Raw genomic sequence first — 23,116 nt, 5'->3', positions numbered from 1 at the left:
AGCGGGAGAGGAAGAAATAATTCACATTATGCTTTCAACATTTATATAAGCATACAGTATTGAGTGAAATCAATAGACAGGTTTTATTAAGCTGTCTTTGTTCTATCAAAGACAGTGGATTAGAATCTAAAACTCAGATGAGCAGATTCTTAACCTGGACAATATAAATATTTGGGAATAGGTTTATTTCTAGAATAGTTACATGGCCTGTTATGGGTAGCACTGTGGTCTTCTCCTTGGTGCTCAGGTGGCACTTAAGGCTTTTTACCAACACCTTTTCCCATATCCCAGAGAAAATCATTGTGTTCTGAGTAGCATCATCTGTATTAAATTACTCCAATGTGCTCTAATTGAAGATGCCTTTGAAATATGCAGAGAATCTAAGATTGGTTCTCATAATATCACGAGAAAATTTACTACTATTGATTGTAAAGAGCATAAAATATCTTTTTTTTCTATTTTAACTGGCTTTCATTTTCTGGATCCAGTTCAAAATGATAGCAGTACCAGTACATTATTAAATCTTTCATTGATTTTTCTTGTTCATTCAATTTTACTGATGGCTAATTGATGTGCTGTACCTTTGGAAATTTTTGTTTGATCTGTGAATTGAAAAAAAACCCTGCACTATAAGGGGGATATTTGTCTGCTTTACACTTAATAATAATCATCTTCTCATTTATTTTCTATTCCACAGACTAGCATCACCAGTCAGAATAGCAAGGAATCCAAAGATAGGCAGCTGTACTTCCATTTATCTGGAAGACCTACCATGGTTGAGTCTTCACATCTGTAAGCAAGAAATAACAAAGTAACCATGTGTGCTTTGCAAACACAGGTCCTTTAATTCTTCCAGAGATAATTTTTAGGTGTTGTGAAACATCTTTCATATGTGTTGTAGATCCTTGCATCTTTTACAATTTGAAACATTATATACTTAAGGTTTTTTTTTTCCCCTCAGGGACTGGAAATGGGCAAAGCTTTTATTGCTCAGAGCCCTGCAGAGGGATTTCCACAATCCAGATCTACTAGAATGAAAATCCGTAGTTCACAGAACAATAGGATGAGGTTGCCCTTTGCCACGTGCATATTTAACCACCATTACACAACTCATCAAGTTCCTTTACTTAATTATTTCAGGCAAAGTTCTGCACTTTTAAAAATATGCCATAATTTTTCTAGGAATCAAATTATCTATCTATCATCTCTCTCTCTGTCTCGAAACCAGCTTTATTTTGTAATTCTTGATTTTAATTTTTTGGAAGATTTTGAAATATTTAGCATGTTAAAAACTCTATGTTCAACCCTTTAAGGCCCAGCATCTAATATGTATCACAGTGTCTCCTATAGGTCAGTGGCCAGTATAACATCTAAATTACATGTTTCATAAACTCACAGCTGACCTCAAAGACGTGCTTTCAAGTATGGCTGCAAAACACAAGGACTTACATAAATGTGCCTGTACATGCATATACACACACGCACACACTTCTGTGATTCTAAGTGCTAATTCTTCAGAAAATACTGCTTTTGGCGGACAGCAGAAAGATGCCTCTTTACGGGAAGGGGAGCACCAGTTTCCTTCCCTTTCCAGACTCTTCTTCTCAGGCTTTCCAGAACAGATTTTAGAACTATGGAACTGAATGAATGACTGAAGGAATGAAGGGTTCAACACGTGAAAAAGTTTACTCAATCTAAATCTTCTGCAGATGAATGAAGCCTCTTTCATCCATGCAAGCTTTGGCTGAATCCCACTCAACTACTGTAGGTTAGGATGATGGAATTTCAGCAAGCTGTATACACTACACAAAACTCAAAGTTTGAATTTGCTTATAGAAATGCAGCATGGAAATGACTTCAACAGCCAATAACCCATTTCAGATGATGCGGCCTAATGCAGGCACAAGTTTAAACAGGTTTACCTGGAAGAAAGCTCATGCATTTTTACATCACTCTGGGCTGACCTTGATGTCACGATACATCCATTTTGTTTTCTTGGCAACGCTATGGAAACAATTCTTGTTCTTCTACCAGCATGTTATGCTGCATTGAAAATTTGATTTTTTTTTAAAAAAATCCAACTTTATTATTTTTAAAAATAACAATGCGATGAACATACCTAATAGTCCTCCCTCCTCCTATCTTCCCCATAACAACTCCGTGAGGTGGGTTGAGCTGAGAGGGACAGGCCCAAAGTCACCCAGCTGGCTTTCGTGCCTCATGGAAAATCAAGCTGGAAGAAGGGAATGGCAAATCGCTTCCATGTTAAACTGCCAGCATAAAATACACCAAAGTGTCCATTTAGTCAACAGTAGTTGAACTCCACCCAATAAAAACGTTGTCTTTATTTTTAAGAGAAGAATTGTAACCCTTGGACCACAGCCGTAACCTTTTTCAGGCTGAATAAAAGAAGGGCATTTTTAGGGATGAGATATGGATTTTCAAAAGTTGGCTTTACTATCCTCATTCTCACTTGGCAGGTTTTACTGTCCATCTATAGTCCAGAGCTCCATTGCCAGTACTATCTTTTGCCTTAATCCAATTCCTATAACAAAGATATGTCAGGATATGTAATCTTGTTTTATATATAAAAAAATCTATTTCAAAAAAACAAAAACAAAACTTCTAACTATATTTCTGAATAAAAATAATATTGCTGAACTAGGCTGATATTCAATTAAAATTTAAAATCTGCGGAAGAATAATTCGAGTAATATTCACTCATGTGCAATTTGTGTGAACGCTCTTTTTAAACTGACTCTGGAAATATCCTTTCATTGTTTCCTAGAAAGAAATTACGCTACATGCAAATTCAAAGCATCCAATAATTAAAAGATAACATAGATCAACAAGAAAATTCACCTTTATTTCAATCAGCATTTCTTGGCATTAGCAGATATTAAATAACACTGGAATGCACAAGATTATTAACAGAGATGGACAGCCACAAATTGGTAGGAGGATCATAGTAAATGCTTGTCAAATTACCTCACCTCACTCAAAAGCCTGTTGAAGTGTGATAGCCATTGTGAGTGGCCCATCACTGTGAAACACGGAAGCAGAATGATTCCTCTTTAGTCTTCATTAAACACAGTAAATGCTGGAACAATCCACAGTAAAAATGGACAAAGTGTTGCAACCAGTAATTAAAACAGTGATATACCCACAAACAGCTAATCATGCAGTGCCTTAATGGCAACTTGACTATGTATAAATATCATAATCCTTTTCTTAAAAAAATAATAATCATGGACAACTAAAAGAAATGAAAGATGAGGTCTACATATATTAAATATGACCTAAATATTAATTTTTACTTCAAAAAGTAAAATGTGTGTGTGTGTGTGTATATATATATATATATATAAAATACACACATATATATACACACAACTTATATATATGTATGTTTTAAATGTGTATATCTATTTTGTTTTTTAAAAACAGCATGATTCCAGTTTTCTTCCCAGTGAGAACTGTTTGCAAGCACAAGCAATTTTCCTCATTGAGAAGGAAACTGGAGACATGCCATTTTTTAAAAACAAAATCTGCTTAATTTATTCCACATTCCATAGTGATTTTCTGGGATATAAACTGTCTTTTGCTGCTGCCACAGCAGATGAAAATTACATATAGTATCTTTTTGGAGTTACCAAAGTCATCCATTTAGATTAACCAAGAGGAATACCATTCTCCCTCTTTTAACTTGCATGTAAACATACCCTTCGGTTACAGTCTATGTGTAGAGGGAGTCCTAACAATAATGCGGAGTGAAAAAGAGAATTAGGATACTGGAAAGAGAAGTCGTATCGCAGCTGATGAGAAGAGTGAGGCTCTTTTTTTTTTTTTCCACTTGGATACAGAGAAAATCCAGCCACAAAGTTTCATCCACTAACCAATGAGGAATGGTTGAAGGCATCCATTTACGAGCAAAGCTTGAACAAGCCAGTAATTTTCTTTGCAAACTGTCCAGAGTTTCATTAAAACTGACTTGCACTACTTGGATCACACTGTAACAACCGGACAATTGAGGGATCACTCTTGGCACCTTTTATAAACTCTTCGAGAGATAATTTACCTTGAAAGGAACAGAGAGAGAAAATTATACATCTGATCTGCCACATAGAGAACATAAAGAGCCGTCTGCTCATTTCCAGCTGGTGTAAAAAGAACTGTATATGAGATTTGATAGACTGCCAAAAAGATATACCCCCCCTCGTTCCAAAGAACCAAAATGCTGTTTTTTGGAGGGTTGGCTGAGAAAACTCTGATATAATGTAGACTTCCGAAATACAATCAGAATAAGAACCAGACAAAATTCTCACATCCTGTTACAATTCTAAAGCTCTTAAGAAAAACGTAAAACCCTGAATGAAAATGACATGAAAACAAGCATAACCTCAGTGCTGATCTGTTGCTTCCTTTAGTTGACATTTTGCTGAAGGGCGGACTTGAAAAATGGCAGGCGGCTGAATCTCAGGCAGGCACATTTTTGAACCAAATACAATTTCCTCCCTGAGCTAGATTAAAGGATTACGAACTAATGATGCCAAAATATTTGAAATTAAGTGGACATTACAATCTGACTAAGTTAAGTGAGTCGGTTTGTGGACTGGTCTGTTTCAGCATATTGTTCCTTATAAAACACTAGGTAATGTGTGGGACAAATGGTTTCTATTGCTATTAAATCAGGGCAGACTTCTGTATTACGAAAAACACAAGAAATGCCACTGGAAGAAAAACATCTTTCAATCTTCATTCATTCTCAGGCAACATGTAGAATGCATTTTCTTTGACATAGGAGTTTATTGATCAAGATTCTGAATTGCTGTTTCAAAGACCTTGGCTCCCATTGGAAAGGCAGACAATGGCGAAAGGTAACAAGCCTCCACCTTCTCTGTGAAATACTTTGCCCTCAAGTATTATTCTTATTTCCTAATTCTTTAGATGGGCAAATAGAAAGGAGCAGAGGAATGTGATATATTTCTAGGATAATTTAGACAAGCACAATAAGCTTTTACAAACAGTTTTTTGAGGAGATCATCTCTGCTTGAACAAATTCTCTAGGCCGGAAAGAGTAACAACGGAAGGATGCTCTCAAGTTACAATCTTATTGGAGGCCATCATAGTTGCGATGGTCGTAAAGCAGTCTGAAAGATTTTACAAACTTTCTTGTAGTGATCATTAAGCAAATCACTGAGATAGTTTTGTGATGATCATTAAATGAATCACTGAGATTCATTAAGCAAACAGTATGGTTGTTAAGCAAACCACTGGTTTGCTAGAGGCACAATTTTGCCAAAAACCGAAAGCAAAACTGTCATAAATCATGGTCACATGACCACAGGACTCTGCAAATGCAGCTTGGTTGCCAAGTGTCCAAAGCACCATCCCAGGACGGGGGGGGGGGAGCGCTGGAACTTCATATATGGTTCATAAGTAAACCCCCCAGGGCAGGTCCATCAGAATTTCAAATGGTAGATAAGCAACTGGTTATAAGTTAAGGACTACCTGTACTATGTTCTGGGTTTCTATTTTTCTATCATATTACTAGAAAATAATTTTCAGCAGTCATGGTGACTTTAATAGTTTGTGCATATTTATCCTTTTATTTAAGTTCTCTCACAACTGAGTTAATTAGAAATAGGCAAGCTATTTAATGCTTATCCCAGATGCATTTATGCAGCATACTTGTCTCAAAAGAGATTGTACTTGTAAGTTATGCATGGTCACAAAACCATCCAAAGAGCACAAATATCAATCGCCTACTAGTTGACACTTCTATAATAGAACAGAATAACAGAGTTGGAAGGGACCTTGGAGGTTTCTAGTTCAACCCCCTGCTCAGGCAGGAAACCCTATACTATTTCAGACAAGTGGTTGTCTGATCTTTTCTTAAAAACTTCCAGTGTTGGATCATTCACAACTTTTGGAGGCAAATTGTTCCACTGATTAATTGTTCTGTCAGGAAATTTCTCCTTAGTTCCAGGTTGCTTCTCTCCTTGATCAGTTTCCATCCGTTGCATCTTGTCCTGCCTTTGGACAATAGCTTGACTCCCTCTTCTTTGTGGCAACCCCTGAGATACTGGAACACTGCTATCACATCACCCCCAGTCCTTCTTTTTATTAAACATACCCAATTCCAGCAACTGTTCTTTATAAGTTTTAGCCTCTGGTCCCCTAATTATCTTTGTTGCTCTTCTCTGCACTCTTTCCAGAGTCTCAACATATTTTTTCTTCTGCTTCCTGGGCAATCATCTCTCACCTTTGGAAGGGAGCAACAGCTAGCAGAAGTTTTCAATAAGGACTAGATCCTCAGTAAATGACATTTGTATCACTATTTCCTGACAGGGAATCAAAAGCCAGCCTCCATTGTTGCTATGATACAGATGGACCATGTCAGTCTGAACTAAAATCCCCCACTAACTGCTAAGGTATTCTTCTCCCCAAGATGACAATGTCTAGTCTTGGAAAGAAGGTAAGATGCAAGCAGAAACCTATGGTGGTGGTAATGGGGTCTCTTTGAATGGGCTGCATCTTCCTTGATTCAGCTCAGATTAATCTGAACAAAACTTAATGATGACTGATCAAATTATCACCCTGTGCTCTAAATAGTACTATGAATATATATTAAATTGTTGTGGAATTTGGAGACTCCGATAGACCTCTCTTCTGAAGAATACAAGAACACCAATGCCTCTCCTGTTTTACTGTTATTTTTGTTGCAACAACCACAACAACAATTCGTTTCCCATTTTGACATCCGAGTAAATGTTTAGCCCCTCCACCCATCTTTGTAGGTATCTAATACTTATTTAATCGTAGTAATGAAGTACTCATGTCAAAGTCTCAGGGAAGATAAGATGAATGCACACTAAGGCAGGGAACCTGCTCCCAGCATCTTTCATCATTTGTTAGTTGGACTAAGATTAGTTGGATTAAGTACTGAAGTTGAGACTTGAAAGTGACATAACCTCACTTTTGTTTCAGAGGTTATTGGAAAACAATGGCAATAGGTTGCTTCAAATATTTTGAGATATTGGTATCTTTTGAATCCTCATTGGCTGAGGAACTAGTGCCCCAAAACTTCCCACGATACTAGTCATAGTATGGTACTTCTTTTTAAAATACAGTATTTCCATGCAAATAGACACATGTCCTGCTAGCAGGCAACGCCGAAGAAACATTTGGACTTTGACCCATGACCAAAAAACTGCAGGAACCTATTTCAACAGTAATGGCTCCATTAAGTAGCCTCCGCACCTCACAGAACCTTAGCTCTCCTTTTTCTTCTCTCCTAACCTTGTCTGATCAAAGGTTCTGAAGCAAGATACTCCTTCCAAAGGCAACCTCTACCGTGTTTTTCGGTTGCAAAATACGGTAGATGAAGGAGAAACACAATGATAAAGATCCTACTGGGGAAAATGCTATCTTTCCTTTTAGTAATCTAGTCGGAGGGACAGAGATAATGGCTGCCAGTCTGAAGTAACACAGAGATCTACAATTTTAATTACTCTTTGAAATTCTAATGGACTCGTACAAAATTCGTGCAAATCAACTTATCTTTCCTATTTGTAGGTTAAGAAACCTAGAGCTAGAACGAGCCATACAAAGTAGAATAAATGTAGTACTTTTCAATAATTTATTTCCATTGCAAAACACGTGCCTGCAAAGTTTTACATTGCTTGGCAGAGACTGTCAGTGGAAGAGGAAAACAGAATGCAAGAGAAAAAAAAGTTAATCTCAGGAAAATAAGTGTGCATAGAGACAACTTTATAAACAAGGGAAATCTTTAGTGGTCTGGTTGTAGAATTTTTTTTTTTTTAATGGACTGGTAAGGCTCTCAGACTTTTTTTTTAAAATGCAATAATTTCTCCTTGTAAAGATTTCTTGACTCTAGATTAAACAGTTTTAAACAGATGTCCGCTACAGTTACCCCCATCTTTGGTAAGCACATCACAAAAGTTTACTCACAAAACCTACCATCATTATTGGTATCCATCTGTCTGAAGATTTTATCTGTTCGTTTCTCTGGAGTTGATTCATCCTCTGGCATTTTCATGACTGAAGACACCATTTTATAGATTGCCTTTGTAGGGATAGGAAAAACAGATTAAAATATTTCTTGGAAGTCCAAAGTTAAAAAACAAACAACCCCAAAAACAAAAAATCTGAGAGGCCATTACAGTGAAATATATTAAAACATACAAAACAAGTACTAAAGAAACACTCAACAAGTTCTGCATTTTTAAAAAATTCCTGAGCTGTGATTTGTATCTAATATATGCCCATATTTTCCATCTATTGATTTATATGCGATGTATTTATTTATTAAGGAGAACAGATGCACAGTCTTCATTGGTATTCTGTAAACAAATTCATTTCTGTCTTTCAAGCAGCTTCCATGTCCTTTAGTTGCCATTACATTCTGTTGGGAGACTAACCACCAATACTTCCTTTCCCTATAGTTATTTTATCTGCACTTTCACACCCCGTTTTTCCCAAGATCCATTCTTGACACCAATAACAATATTCAGAACTCCTCATAACCCTTAATTCTAATTCTGATTCTAATGTAAGAGAAAGCAGGATCAAACATGTCATTGGATTGGAGTCGCTACATTCCCAAAAGAGACCAAATTCCAGCCTGCCCCATAAATTCCGTTGACTCTTATCAGAGTTCTCAAGGAACTGGCAGATGTAATATCGGAGCCACTGAACTGTATTTTTCAAAGATCCTGGAACACAGGGGAACTACCAGAGGACTGGAAAAGAGCTGATGTAGTTCCCTCCTCAAAAAAGGAAAAAAAATGGATCCAGGAAATTACAGACCTATCAGCCTGACCTCAATACCTGGGAAGATCCTGGAAAAGATAATCAAACAACGAATCAACGAACACCTAGAGGCAAACAAAGTCATTACTAAAAGCCAACACGGGTTTGTCAAAAATAGATCAGGCCAGACAAATCTTATTGCATTCTTTGACCAAGTGACAAAATTAGTGGATCAGAGGAATGCTGTGGACATAATTTACTTGGACTTCAGTAAGGCATTTGATAAAGTAGATCACAACCTACTACTTGACAAGATAGAAAAATGTGGGGTAGACAGAACCACCACCAGATGGATCTGTAGCTGGCTGACCGGCCGTACTCAGTGAGTGGTCCTCAATGGAACTGCATCTATATGGAGGGAAGTGTGTAGTGGGGTGCCCCAGGGCTCTGTTCTGGGCCCAGTACTCTTCAACATCTTCCTCAATGACTTGGATGAAGGGATAGATGGGGAACTCATCAAATTTGCAGACGACACCAAGCTGGCAGGAATAGCCAACACTCCAGAAGACAGGCTTCAGATACAGAAGGATCTGGACAGACTTGAACACTGGGCACTAACTAACAAAATGAAATTCAATGGTGAAAAAAGCAAGGTTCTACATGTAGGCAAGAAAAACCAAATGCACAAGTACAGCATAGGTGGCACCATGCTCACTAGTAGTAACTGTGAGAGGGACCTCGGAGTCCTAGTAGACAATCACTTAAATATGAGCCAGCAGTGTGCTGCAGCTGCCAAAAAGGCCAACACAGTGCTAGGCTGCATTAACAGAGGGATAGAATCAAGATCACGTGAAGTATTAATACCATTCTTTAATGCCTTGGTAAGGCCACACTTGGAATACTGCATCCAGTTTTGGTCACCACGATGTAAAAAAGATGTTGAGACTCTAGAAAGAGTACAGAGAAGAGCAACAAAGATGATTAGGGGACTGGAGGCTAAAACATATAAGGAACGGTTGCTAGAATTGGGTATGTCTAGTTTAACGAAGAGAAGGACAAGGGGGACATGATAGCAGTATTCCAATATCTCAGGGGCTGCCATAAAGAAGAGGGAATTAAGCTATTTTCCAAAGCACCTGAAGGCAGGACAAGAAGCAACGGGTGGAAACTAATCAAGGATAGAAGCAACCTAGAACTAAGGAGAAACTTCCTGACAGTGAGAACAATTAATCAGTGGAACAGCTTGCCTCCAGAAGCAGTAAATGCTCCAACACTGGAAGTTTTTAAGAAGAGACTGGACAGCCATGTGTCCGAAATGGTGTAGGGTTTCCTGCCCGAGCAGGGGGTTGGACTAGATGACCTCCAAGGTCCCTTCCAACTTTACTATTATTATTATTGTTATCTAACACCAATTTGCTGTGACCGTTAATAAATCAGATTCTTGTGCATAGGTAGCATAAAATAAACTTGAACTTAATTCCTGTTCCTGGTTACTTGCCCCTGATATCACCAAAGGCAGTCAAATCTATTGCCCTTTTCTATTTTCCTCCTTTGCTACAATTATCCATGAAGAGGTTTATGCTTCAACTATGTATTTAAATAGATTCCACCATTCTCATTCATTCTTGGGTTGCTAAATGTCTCTACCACTTTTTCTATTTTCTCTCATCTCATTGCCTTCATGCCATCTAAAATAATTTTTGCCCCTCGGGACTGCATTCATTCAGAATATTACACTGTTTTCTCCAAAGTTCATCCTTTCTTTTTCTATTATTACCTTTCACTGGCTTGTAACATGACCTATCATTGAACTATGAATTCTTCTTTCATGTACACTTACAACGACACCAATTTATACTTTTAGCTCTTTTGTTCACAATTAAATCTACAACTTCATTCCAGGTTTTCATCAATATCATTCCATAAGATCAGGTCACTTAGTTCAGTTCTATTGCATCCTTTCCTTTCCTTTCCTTTCCTTTCCTTTCCTTTCCTTTCCTTTCCTTTGTCCTTTCCTTTCCTTTCCACGATGTATCTGTTTTTCCTTCACTTTTTGCTCTTTATCATTTCTTACATCCAAGTCACAATTTTCCACATGGCATGAATTTGACTAGATGGACCCACCGGGATTAACCTCTGCCACAAATCATGGCTTTATTCAATCAAAATTTTCATTTAAATTTTTTAATAAATAAATGAAAGAATAGACTAAGTTATCAGCCTTTGTTATATATGTGTTATATGCAGTATTTCCAGATAATGCTAAGAGGTTGGTGCATAAATACCAGAATAATGCACATCTAAAGCCAGTATTAGGATCTGTAATCTGATGACTACTTTCTAAGCCAACATACCGTTGCCTGCATCTCACTTACTCAGTCCTCGACTTACAACCATTCGTTTACTGACCGAAGTTACAAAAGGACAGAAAAAGTGACTGATGACCACTTTTCACACTTACAATCATTGCAGCATCCCCATGGTCATGTGACCGAAATTTGGAGACTTAGCAGTTGGCATGTATTTATGATGGGCTGCAGTGTCCTAGGGTTGTCTGATTGCTTTTTGTGATCTTCTGACAAGTTAAATCAATGGGGAAGCCGGTGTCACTTAACAACCATGTTATTAGCTTAACACCTGCAGTGATTCACTTAATAACTGGGGCAGGAAAGGCCATAATATGGGGCAAAATTCACTTCACAACTGTCTTGTTTAGCAACAGAAATTTTGGGCTCAATTGTGGTCGTAAATTGAGGACTATCTGTACATGCATGTACTGACACACTTAGAATGGTAAGGCCACACTTGGAATCTTGCATCCAGTTTTGGCCACAATAATGTAAAAAAGATGCTGAGATTCTAGAAAGAGTACAGAGAAGAGCAAGAAAGATGATTAAGGGACTGGAGGCTAAAACATATAAGGAACGGTTGCTGGAATTGGGTATGTCTAGTTTAATGAAGAGAAGGACAAGGGGGGACATGATAGCAGTATTCCAATATCTCAGGGGCTGCCACAAAGAAGAGGGAGTCAAGCTATTTTCCAAAGCGCCTGAAGGCAGGACAAGAAGCAACGGGTGGAAACTAACCAAGGAGAGAAGCAACCTAGAACTAAGGAGAAACTTCCCGACAGTTAGAACAATTAACCAGTGGAACAACTTGCCTCCAGAAGCAGTGAATGCTCCAAGAAGAGACTGGACAGCCATTTATCTGAAATGGTATAGGGTTTCCTGCCTGATTCCAAGATCCCTTCCATCATCATCATCATCATCATCATCATCATCATCATCATCATCATCATCATCATCATCATTATAGAATTCTAAGAGGTACTTCAGCTGAAATAAACTCCAAGGTCAAGATTATGGACAGCAGTCTTCCCAAAATTGGTGCTACTGGAGATAATTTACAGTCAGCATGTCCTATATATCTCAAGTGCACCAGGTTGAAAATGGCTGCTATACTGCATTGTTAAATAGCTGATTGCACTAGGTTGTCTTAACATTTAGTTAGGTGCTTTAGCATTTTTTTACTTACCTGCACTATTTCAAGCATTTCAGCACGGCTAATGTAACCATTGCCATCAAGATCATACATGCTAAAGGCCCATTTCAGCTTCTGCTCAAGCTTTCCTCGAGAGGTAACACTTAGCGCAATTATAAATTCCCGGAAGTCTATCGTCCCATCGCCATTGGTGTCAAAAGTGCGGAACACGTGTTCTGCAAATTTTGAGGCATCCCCGTATGGGAAGAAATTAGCATAGATCTTTTTGAATTCATCAACAGTCAAATGGCCAGTTGGGCAATCTTTGAGGAAGCCTTTGTACCACTCTTGAAGCTCGTGATCTGTGAATTCGGTGTTCTCTCGGAGATCCTGCAGCACTTCCGGTCTCAATTTACTGTTCTGTTTCCCCATTCTGTTCTTGGTTTATTATCTAAGAGCTGAAAACAGGACAAAAAAAAAAATAGTTCATTCTTCTCACAACTGAAATTCAAAATGTAGCTGTATTAAGCACGTACATGGCAGAAGGGACAGAAATAGGTTCCTTATATATTCTGCTTTTTCAAGCCTGTGGCTTATTTTAAATAAATTGGGTGGATAAATTATTTCTTCAGAAGGAATACTGTATGTTTCTTTTTCCCCATTTTTCTTGAAATGCATTGCTATTGAGAGGGCTATTACAGCATACGAGGGGGGGAAAGATAATGCGGACTATCGTCCAAGTTCTTGCTTTATTAGTATACAGTTGGTAGCTTGTTTTCACAATGTATTGAAAAGTGTCTTTGCACCAAATGATAGCACCCTTCCACTGTAAAGGGATTCTCGATCTAATGGAGTTTTCAGCAATGAAGAGAAGAGACAATTTTCACCAATGCACTGCAGCCTCTTTTGCATTGCCCAATCATCCATGGAAATCTCCCTTCATAAAACAACAAAATAATACCAGAAAACTTTCTGCAAACACAAATTGCAAATTCCATTCCAACCTTTTAGTGATACAGCTAGAAAGCCCATTCTTTCCATTGCCAAACACTCTGCACACATTATCTTCATGATTACAACCTTTTTGAACAGTAAATCTCTTCCTAAATTCAACCGTTGTCCATGCCAAAAAAAAAAAAAAAGGAAAAAGGGAGGGCTAAATGGAATTTGTATATTCTTGCTTTAATTAATCCTCATATTTCTCTCTAGCATAATATATTTAGAGATGTTTATTGCAGCTCTGTGGCCAAATACTTTCCCATTTACCACTGTTTTATATGAGCATAATATTCTAGAAGCTTCATTTCATTAGAACTTTTTTCTTGGACACACACAAGGCCTAAGACTGACAATATGCTGTGTTCCCTATCTATTTCCATGACCAAAATGCATACAGTGGCTATCTTCTTTATTTTACCCAACAAGTTCTTCCACGGTGTTCTAATTCACAATATTAAGATATTTATCAAATATTTTCAGTTGTTAGGTCTTCTACTTTAGGTAATATATCCACTCTTTTAGCCAAATACTTTAGAAATGCTTGGAAAGTTGTTTCAGGAATTCCAAAACAAATAAGTCAGCTGCAAGAAAAACAGGAAATAAAAGAAAGCTTGAAAAAGCCATCCAAAGGCCGCCCCCATTTTTAATAGGACAACTCCTTGTGCTCATTTATTTCAAGCAAGTTCTCTTGGGAGATGCATTTGTGAGCCTAAAACCGATTTGGATAACTAAATATAGATGTCAAAACCTCACAGTATTTCTGATGTTAGGAAAATATAATAAAACAGCTAGAACAGTACGCAGTTGGACCTAGACTGTTTGAACTTATTAAAAATTCCTACAGGTCATGACATAAGCATTTGCAGAGAAACTTATATAAAGCTGAGAGCTGGTTCAGTCTTGGTGCGTGGTTACCTTTAAGTTCTTTTAAATACAGGTGGGCCTGAGTTACAACGGTAATGGAGCCTAGCCATCACAGTCATAAATAACCAATCTGATTTTATGACTCTTTTTGTGATGTTGTTCAGTGAACCCATGGTTCACCATGGCCCTGCTTGCCAAAACCCAGAAGTAAATGCCAGTTTTTGGCAAAACTGCCATAAACCAGTCAAATGGTCTCGGGATAGTGCAAACAGCTGTACATGTGGCCTGGCTGCCAAGTGCCCCTAGTGCGCTCCTGTGACCGTGGGGGGAGGGGAAACCATTGGGACTTTGAACCCAGGTGATAAGTTATGCAGGGAGGTCCCTCATAAGTTTGAGTGGTTGCTAAGCATCGAGCTGTAAGTTGAGGACTACCTGTAATTTGGTTTTTGCCATGTGGCAATTTCCCCAAAGTCTGACCAAGTCCTCTATTATGGGTTTGGTTGCCGAAGCAACACATTCTGATGCGACGTGCAAGAGGACGGGAGGAAAATAGGCTGACTGCAAAACAGTTGCCTTCCCAGAGTTCCTCTTGCCATATTTCTGAAATCAGGCCAGCAAAGGGGCAATGGATTCCTTCTGCTGCTGCTGGGGGGAATAAGGAGCAGGGAAAGCAGAAGGAAGATTCTCCTCTGCTGCTTGCCTCTCTGCCCCATCCTGGCCAAGAACGGATTCTCTGCCTTCCCTGTCCCCTTTGGCAGCGCTGCTGTCCAGGAAAGACAAAAAGAATGGGAAAGGTGGAACATCTGGTAGGAGAGGAACGAGGCAGGGATGGCAAGCAAGATAAGCAGTGGTAAAATCGTCATGACGAAAAGAAGAGCAGGTGCTGTGCAGGGTAACCTTGTGGGAGATATTTCCCAAAGTCAACATTCCCAATCCTGCAAATGTTTTATTTGACTTGCCAGAGAAGTTCTGGTCTCTCTCTGGCAGCCGAAGAACACTAGGCCCGCAAAAGCTCAGGGCTGCATAGGAGAGGGACAATTGGAGCGCTGCAGGTCCCTGACTTCCTTCAGATCCCTCCTCTGCGTGACATTCCTTGTTCTAAGTACAGGGGTTTCAACCTTGGCAACTTTACGACTTGTGGACTTCAACTCCCAGAATTCCTCAGCCAGCTTTGCTGGCTGAGGAATTCTGGGAGTTGAAGTCCACAAGTCTTAAAGTTGCCAAGGTTGAGAACCCCTGTTCTAAGAGAAAATATCATTTTCCAGTTGGATCACCTTGATTCAGTTTGGGCATGTGGAAATGACCTTGGGAGAGGAAGAGGAACCACAGATCAGTCAATGTTCAGATGAGAGGCAATTGAGTCTGCAGCAGCAGTATGGGTGTGGCAAAGTCTCTGAAGGGACCCTCCCTAGTTTCTTGGATTAGGAAGGCAAAAGGGGGGGGGGAAGAGATGTACTTTTAGACTTGCAAGAGTCTGTTAATGTAATCTTACAACCCAGAGCTAGCAGTCCTGGGGGGTGCTTCTCATCTGGACTATCTCACAAGGTTGACATCATGTCTCTGTGGCAGATTGGCACCAAGATGGAGGCTCTGTTGTGAGGACATGTCCTCAACTAACGATAAACAGGTCACCTCAATATCACAGCAAGGTGGTAGATGTGTTCACACATACATATTATGTTCATATCAAGCCAGATATCTTGTAGAGATAGCGAAGATGATAAAAATAATAGCGTTAGACATGTGTATACATGCTATTCCACTCTGGATGTCAGCCAAGGGATTTCTAATTGACTCCTCTTGCAACAAGTTTTGCAAATGCACATATGACCTGCAAGCCACAATTATGACACAACTGGATTTTCCCAGTGATTCAGTGATGCAAAGGGAGGGGTGCCTTTTGCAGAAGGATAACCAGTCATGGCATGCCACTGTTCTGGCATCCAAATCCAGTGATCAGAAGTAGCAAAATTACACCATTCCTTAAATACAAACCAGTCTTCATTTTTCTAAATCTTGCTGGGAAGAGATTAAATGTTGGAGGGGGGAAGGGCACAAATTTGCTAGTCCTTTCATAATGTCAGAGAATCCAGCAATTAGAGGCAGCAAAGCAATCCTATCCTATCTGTAAGGGTTTGGTCATTTTTCAGTATGATGCCAAATCTTGTATCCTAGAAAAAGTAAATGGAGTTGAGAGCGTACATCTTAAGCAGGTTTTCATTTATTTTTATTTTTTAAGTTGGAGCAGATACCTGTTGAGTTAAGTTTAGCAAATTAAGACATTTTTCTGGACAGTTTGGCGGCCCTAGGGCTGTCTTTTTCTCATCTATGCTGTATCTGCTTTAAAAGAAATAAGATGGAATATTTTTTTAAAAAAAATATTGTGAACCCTTGAAAGCATCCAGCTGAAACTTGACAGAGTTAATGTCCCCTAAGAATTCAATTCCCCCTGCTGTTTTTGTCCACCCATCTATCTAGCTGTGACTTCTGTTTTTATCCTTTCTCATTACAACTTAGCAGTGAACCTTTTTTCCCCCAAACTGAGTCTCAGCTTGAATTAATTGTTTGACATTTCTGAATTTCAAATCTTTAATTCAAACTGAACTGGAGCAGTTTCCATTCAATATTGTTCTAAAAAGTATCTGAAGGTGAAAAAAAAAGAGTTTCTGACTCCAATTGCAGAATTGAGATGAATTAATTAATTCATCTCAGAACCATTAGATCAAGCAGAGGGTATGATCAAAAACAAAAAAGCAAATGTATGTCTGTTATTTGATTGTAATAATTTAATTCCTTCCATCCTTAAAACTTTCATTCCTTTCAAGATTCTGAACAAGATATTGTTTGTTTGTTTGTTTATGGTTATAGGTGGATCCAATATGATGGTGATGATGATGACGGCGATGATGTTATTCAATCACTCTTGGTGATTCTATGGGCCAGGTCTCTCCACATCTTCTGATTTTGCTTTACTTGAGTTTTTCTATGTTCTAGCTCAGTGGTTCTCAACCTTTCTAATGCCGCGACCCCATAATACAGTTCCCCATGTTGTGGTGATCCCCAACCACTTATATATCACCGGGTGCCAGGGGGGTGGCCAAAGAAAAGGGGAAAAAAATGGCGGACAGCCTTGTTTGGCGACCCCCGTGAAATGGCCCTTCGACCCCAAATGGGGTCCCGACCCACAGGTTGAGAACCACTGTTCTAGCTGGTGTCAGCTTTGGTGGTATAAAGCCACTATGTTCTTTGATGGCCTGGCTTCTTTTTACTGTTAATTCTTCCAAACAGCTTTCCCTACTGAATTCCCCTGCATGGCTAAAGTAAGTGAGACGCAGTATACATGTATACATGAGATAAAAGTCAAAAGTCAACAAGACAAAATAGTGAAATGAGCATTGCAATGGAAGACCTGCCCTTCCGGACATGTATTCACCAGCCAAAGGGGTGGGCACTTGAACTATGATGCTGCGTCCATCACCTTCTCCATTTCCACTGTTTCCCACCAACACCACTGGTTGGTTCTTGTGCCTAGATACTTGTGGGTTCTACTGCCAAATCTCAATCCAAAAAATTAAAAGCCACTTCAGATGCTGCACTGTGAGTTTCTTTTAGAAAGGAAAATCCAAGGAGTGTTAATTCCATCCAATATTATGAAATTCCCCAGTATTTATAGTTTAATCGTATCAGTATCTATAAAGTAAGCTTACAATAATGATTACCAGCCAATATGATATGCAGAGAAGCAAAGAAAGATGAAAGAAGCTTATAGCCCTCTAAACCAGGGGTCCCCAACCCCCAGTCTGCGGACCAGTACCGGGCCGCAGCATGCCAGCAACTGGTCTGCACAAACAAGCGAAGCCCCATTTGCAAGATGCAGGCAGTACACAAAACCACGCACTCTCCAGTCTGTGGAAAAACCTTTCTCCACAGAACCGGTCCCTGGTGCCCAAAAGGTTGGGGACCTCTGCTCTAAACTGTAAGAAGGGGGAGAAGTGCTAATATGAGATAATGACATAACTGGAGAGGACTATCAGAAATTGCACCCTCCGTACATAGTCTGTACTCTACTTAACAATTTTTCTCAAGAGACTGAAAGAGAAAAAGCAACCAGCTGCTCATTAATAAAGCACATCAGGCTTAAACAGAAACCTGTGTTTATCTCATTAGCTACTTCTGTGTTGGAGGGAAGCACAAATACTACAGGCTTCTTGCTTTAGTTCTGTTCACTGTTTGCTCTAGTAGCAATTTTCTTGCTTCCAAAATGTTGAAATGTTTAAACTAAGCTCCCAGTTGGTAGAGCGGTAAGCCACATAAAGAGCACGGAGGAGCTTTCCAGCTAATTGCACATACTGTCAGCTAGGCAAATAGTTGCTCTCTATCTTTATTTTACAGTACTGCACCATATATGTTGTTTTTGCAGTGGGGCATTGTAGGAAAGAAACCAACCTATTCAATTCTCAAAGCTTTTGAAGGGTAGCTACATGAACTAGACAAATAAAAAGTAAACCAATGGAAACAATGCATGCAAAAAAAAATCAGGTTTGGTTTTTTTTTTTTTTTTTGGAGAGAGAGAGAGAGAGAGAGAGAGGGAGAAATGATTGTTTCTCGGAGAACTATTTTGGTGAAGTGGTTAGAGCAGGGGTCTTCAAACCTGGCCCTTTTATGACTTGTGGACTTCAATTCCCAGAATTCCTCAGCCAGCATGCCTGGCTGAGGAATTCTGGGAGCTGAAGTCCACAAGTCATAAAAGGGCCAAGTTTGAAGACCCCTGGGTTACAGTCTAAAAAGCAGGAGACCTTAATTCTTCTGCCTCAGGCACTAAGTCAGTTGGGTGACTATGGGCCAGTCACTCTCTCTCAACCCTGGGAAGAAGGCAAGAACAAACCACCTCTGTAAAAAAACTTGGAACCTTCTATATATATCCAGTTAGAAACCTCATGATCCCAGCGGATAGAACTTACATTTATAACTTGACTTAAAACTAATTGGCGAACAGTGTTATATATTTTCATTCACATTAGTAAAAACCAGCCAGAGTGGAAAATGGGAGGGGGAAGATATTTAAATTTTTCAATGAACTACAATAGAAGTCAACACTGACTGTTACCCAAGGGAAGAATGTGGTTATTTCTAATGCAAATGTCCTCTTATTTTTTTTCTAATTTTGGTTTACCCTGAAACAGATTTGTAGCTTCTCTTTTTTTATGCTGCTCTAAACCCATTTACATACATTAAATCATCAGCTGTGGCTTTTATGTCTTATATGTTTAGTAAATTGCTCTGAGAACTGAGGGGGGGGGAGGAAGAAAATGATCAGGGTATAAAGAGTTTAAATCTATCCATTCATCCACTGAAGTATATACCAGGTCTCAGTCACCTGCCACAGGCTGCTTTATACTGTCTGGCAGACATACAAAAGTACAACAGCAAGCTCTTGATTGGCTGAGAAGCTGTTCTGTACTTCCAATGTAATTTTGGGATTAATGGGAACTATATTTCTATGGGAGAGGCACAGAAAAGCAAGTGCTGTCCAGTCGAGAACTGTCTTCTATTATTCAAATTTGTTGTGTATGGCTTCAGCCCCTGGGTTCATGTAATTTACTCCTCAAACTGGTGAAGCTCAGTTAACTCATTTTATTTATCTATCAATTAGAATAGAGTTGGAAGAGACCTTGGAGATCTTCTAGTCCAGGGCTTTTCAACCTTTTCACCAATTGTACCACTTTTAGGATATGAAAATATTTGAGTACCACCTAGCAAGGTGTCAAAAAAAAAACCAAAAAAAACCCCCAAACCTGTTCAAAGTTGCAATTGCACTGAAATGACTTATGACCATTTTTCACACTTATGACCATTGCAGCATGCCCAGGGTCATTTGATTTATTATTTGGATGCTTGGCAACTGATTCATATTTATGATGGTCACAGTGTGCCAGGGTCATGTGATCCCCTTTTGCAACCTTTTGACAAGCAAAGTCAATGGCAGGGCTGCTGTGGCCAAGTGCTAAGGCGGGACTTCCCTCCCTCCCTCTTTCTCATTCCTATCTCTTTCTGAAGGAAGAATTTGAACACCCCCCCCCCATTTTCCCTCTTCCATAGATTCATCAAACAAGGAAAAGCCTCCGGAGACAGAAAAGAGAAGCCATTGAGGGAACTAGCTCAAAAAGGCACATTCCCCTTTAAGAATTAGCTACTGGCTAGAAAGGAAAGTTAAAGAGCTGGCAGCCGGCACTTAAGGAAGAAAAAAAATGTAAATAAGTACTGGCTGCCAGCTAAGGCAGCCTCCCCAAATGGCTCCATTCATAAGTAAAGGAATGCTACAGGCAAAATCCATTCAGGAGAAAAATACTTCAAAATCCCTTGCAGCAAAACTTACAGTTAACAATAGCAGAGCAATAGAAGCTAACAGGAGACATAAGCCATCAGCCAAATAGAAATTGCCAATCACTCCTTAAGAACACTAAGCCCACATTGCACAAATCCCAGAACTTCAAAGTCACAAAAGCACATAAGAATCCTTCCACTCTCCATCTCTCTCCCTCCCTCCTCCGTGCCTGACCTCCAGCCATTGCTTCCTTTTTTCATTCCTCTTGGAAGGCGACCCCTCCCCCACTGCATTTCTTGCCTATTTAGTGCTGCCAGCATAGGTGGCTGCCACAGCAGTTGTAGATCGGCTCATGGCTGGCCTGCTTGATCTCCTCTCCTCCTCCTCTCCTCTCTATTTGGTGCAGCTAGAGCTGACTCCACCTCCTCCCAAGGCTGTTTCTTTTTGATCAGGATGGATAGTTGCCTGAAATGTTATATGGTATAGGGCTTTTCAACCAGTGATACGCATACCACTTGTGGTACATTAACAAGTGGCAGGTGGTATGTATCCCTGCCTAGCCAAGCGTAGTGGGGGAGGGAAAGAGCCAGCACAAGCAAGGACTTACTGTGAGAGAGTCCTCTGGAGCTGCACAGTGGCTGGGGTGAGGCAAAGGCCCCAGGCTCACTTCTGGCTCACCCTCCCCCATGAGAAAGGAGGAGGAGGGGGTGGAGACAGGAGAGGCTATAAAAGGAGATAGTTTGGGTGTGGGGGAGATAGAGAGAGAGAAAGATCAAGATGGCCATAAAAGTGTCACTGAAGCACCATCCCTTTTATTGCCCTCTGCATGCAATATCTGGCTTTGATTCCACAGCCACCAGTGCCCCGGGCCATGTCTTCCTCCAGCCCAGGTCCTCCATCTGACTTATAGGATTTATGAACTTCCTCACTCCAGAGACTCTAGAGAAGATATTCTTATTGCATCTACTGTTAAATTCCTCCATGCCAATGCAGGCGCAAAGAAAAATTAACCTTTTCTATTTTTTTCAACATGTACTGGTTTTTCACATTCCTATGGTAATTACTACCATTCATTATTATTACAGTTTGCTAAAGTAGTTTTAATATGGCTAATACAGTTTGTTCCTGTGCCGTTCCAAACCACACTTACATCGTGCACTCTGAGTGTGCGCTCTGTGCCCCACTTACAGTATTTTAATGGAAGGAAGAACAAACCCAGTTCTTGTGCTAACTATCATTAAAATATCATACAATGGGGAATATGTTTGTGAAATATCATTTTAACTCAAGCACCAGATAAATAGAGGCTATAGCAGTGGTGGCGAACCTATGGCATGCATGCCAGAGGCGGCACTCAGAGCCCTCTCTGTGGGCACGCGTGCCATGCCCCGAAGATGGCAACTGTCTCTCTTCAACCAGCTACCTGCTAACTCACTGAGGTCCCACATGGTTGGATGCATCCCAGTATGGCTGGTTTCCCTCCCCCCTGTCCTCACATGCTGTCCTTTTCCCGGGCACGACCCACTGCATTGCCTCCTCAGCTGTCGGCTGGCCTTCCAACTCAGAGGCAGCTTCTCTGAACTGCTGGTGGCAGGTTGCAGAGCCCCAGAGTGCGCCGGTTGAGGGGGCCAGCAGGCTGTGGCTGCTGATGGACACTGTCAGCCCCATGAGCTCTCTGGCCTCTGTGTGCGGGGGCCGATGGTGTCAGGCAGCAACCGCCCCGGCCCCTCCCTTGCCTTGCCCTGCGACAATGGCATCCCCACCCTGCCTCACCTCACCCTGCAGGACGAGCTTCCTGCCCACCGCCCCATCTGCCAGACACCCCCTGGATCTCTCCCAACCCTTCCCGGCCCCCACAGGCATCCCTCCCCATAAGCAACATTGAGGTGACCACGCCCACCTTGGCCACACCCACCCAGTCTGCCATGACCACCACAGCCACACCTACCCAGTGGGCCATGCCCACCTGGCACCCGGCGATAAGTAAGTGGGTTTTGGGTTGCAGTTTGGGCACTCAGTCTCTAAAAGGTTCGCCATCACTGGGCTATAGCTTTAACCACAATTTTGTGAGCTGTGGTTCTGGGCTGGGATCTTTTGACTAGCCCAAAGTTATTCACTGACCTCCCATGACAGAAGTTGAATTTTCAAGATATTTTGAGTTCTTTTGATGCTGTTTTTGTGCTTAGCTTATCACTGTGAGGTTGCCAAGAGTCTGTTGTTATCGCTTCCTTTTACATACGGGATCTATCACCGTGCAACCTTTCTAGCAACCAAAATGTTCTGGCTGGAAACAAAAATGGGGGGGGGGGGAGAGAGAATTCCCTCATGATTTTCCCCATGGGACTAAAGTGGAAGTGGAAGCGTGGGAAGGCAGCATGTTTGCAAACTACCAAAGTGACATATGTAGAATTAAAGACAGGATGCTCATATTTATCCCTTCAGCTACCTTGACATCTTCTTCCATGCTCATGAGAATTCTGGAAATATTATTTTCATTTAAAGTGAATTTCAAAATCAAATTATTTCCTATAACTTGAAGAATGATTACAAACTGGAGAAGACACTCTGGGCATCAATTATAAATTAATTTCTGTAAGGAAAGCATTATTATTATTATTTTACAAAAACTATAAAATTATGTTTTGCAATTTTTAAGCAAAGTCTAAGCAATAA

The 23,116-nt window shown here is 40.2% G+C and overlaps 1 protein-coding gene across 4 annotated transcripts in view; it reads right to left on the bottom strand.

Moving 5' to 3' along the window:
• Nucleotides 1-2,845: 2,845 nt before the first annotated feature.
• Nucleotides 2,846-23,116, bottom strand: part of HPCAL1 (hippocalcin like 1) — a 110,500-nt gene continuing 90,229 nt past the window's right edge. For all 4 annotated transcript variants that reach the window (XM_039331868.1, XM_039331870.1, XM_039331869.1 and 1 more), the window contains 3 exons: nt 12,310-12,713; nt 7,984-8,089; nt 2,846-4,078 (listed from right to left, as the gene is read on the bottom strand). In XM_039331868.1, the coding sequence (XP_039187802.1) occupies nt 3,981-4,078; nt 7,984-8,089; nt 12,310-12,687 (582 nt within the window). In that variant the 5' untranslated portion in view covers nt 12,688-12,713 and the 3' untranslated portion in view covers nt 2,846-3,980. The remainder of the gene's footprint in view (nt 4,079-7,983; nt 8,090-12,309; nt 12,714-23,116) is intronic.

This window comes from Crotalus tigris, unplaced genomic scaffold, assembly GCF_016545835.1.
Source record: "Crotalus tigris isolate CLP2741 ecotype Arizona unplaced genomic scaffold, ASM1654583v1 scf7180000024439.5362192, whole genome shotgun sequence".
Taxonomy (NCBI): domain Eukaryota; kingdom Metazoa; phylum Chordata; class Lepidosauria; order Squamata; family Viperidae; genus Crotalus; species Crotalus tigris.
The sequence above is the reverse complement of the archived record's forward strand: the minus strand, read 5'-3'. Positions and strand labels throughout refer to the sequence as shown.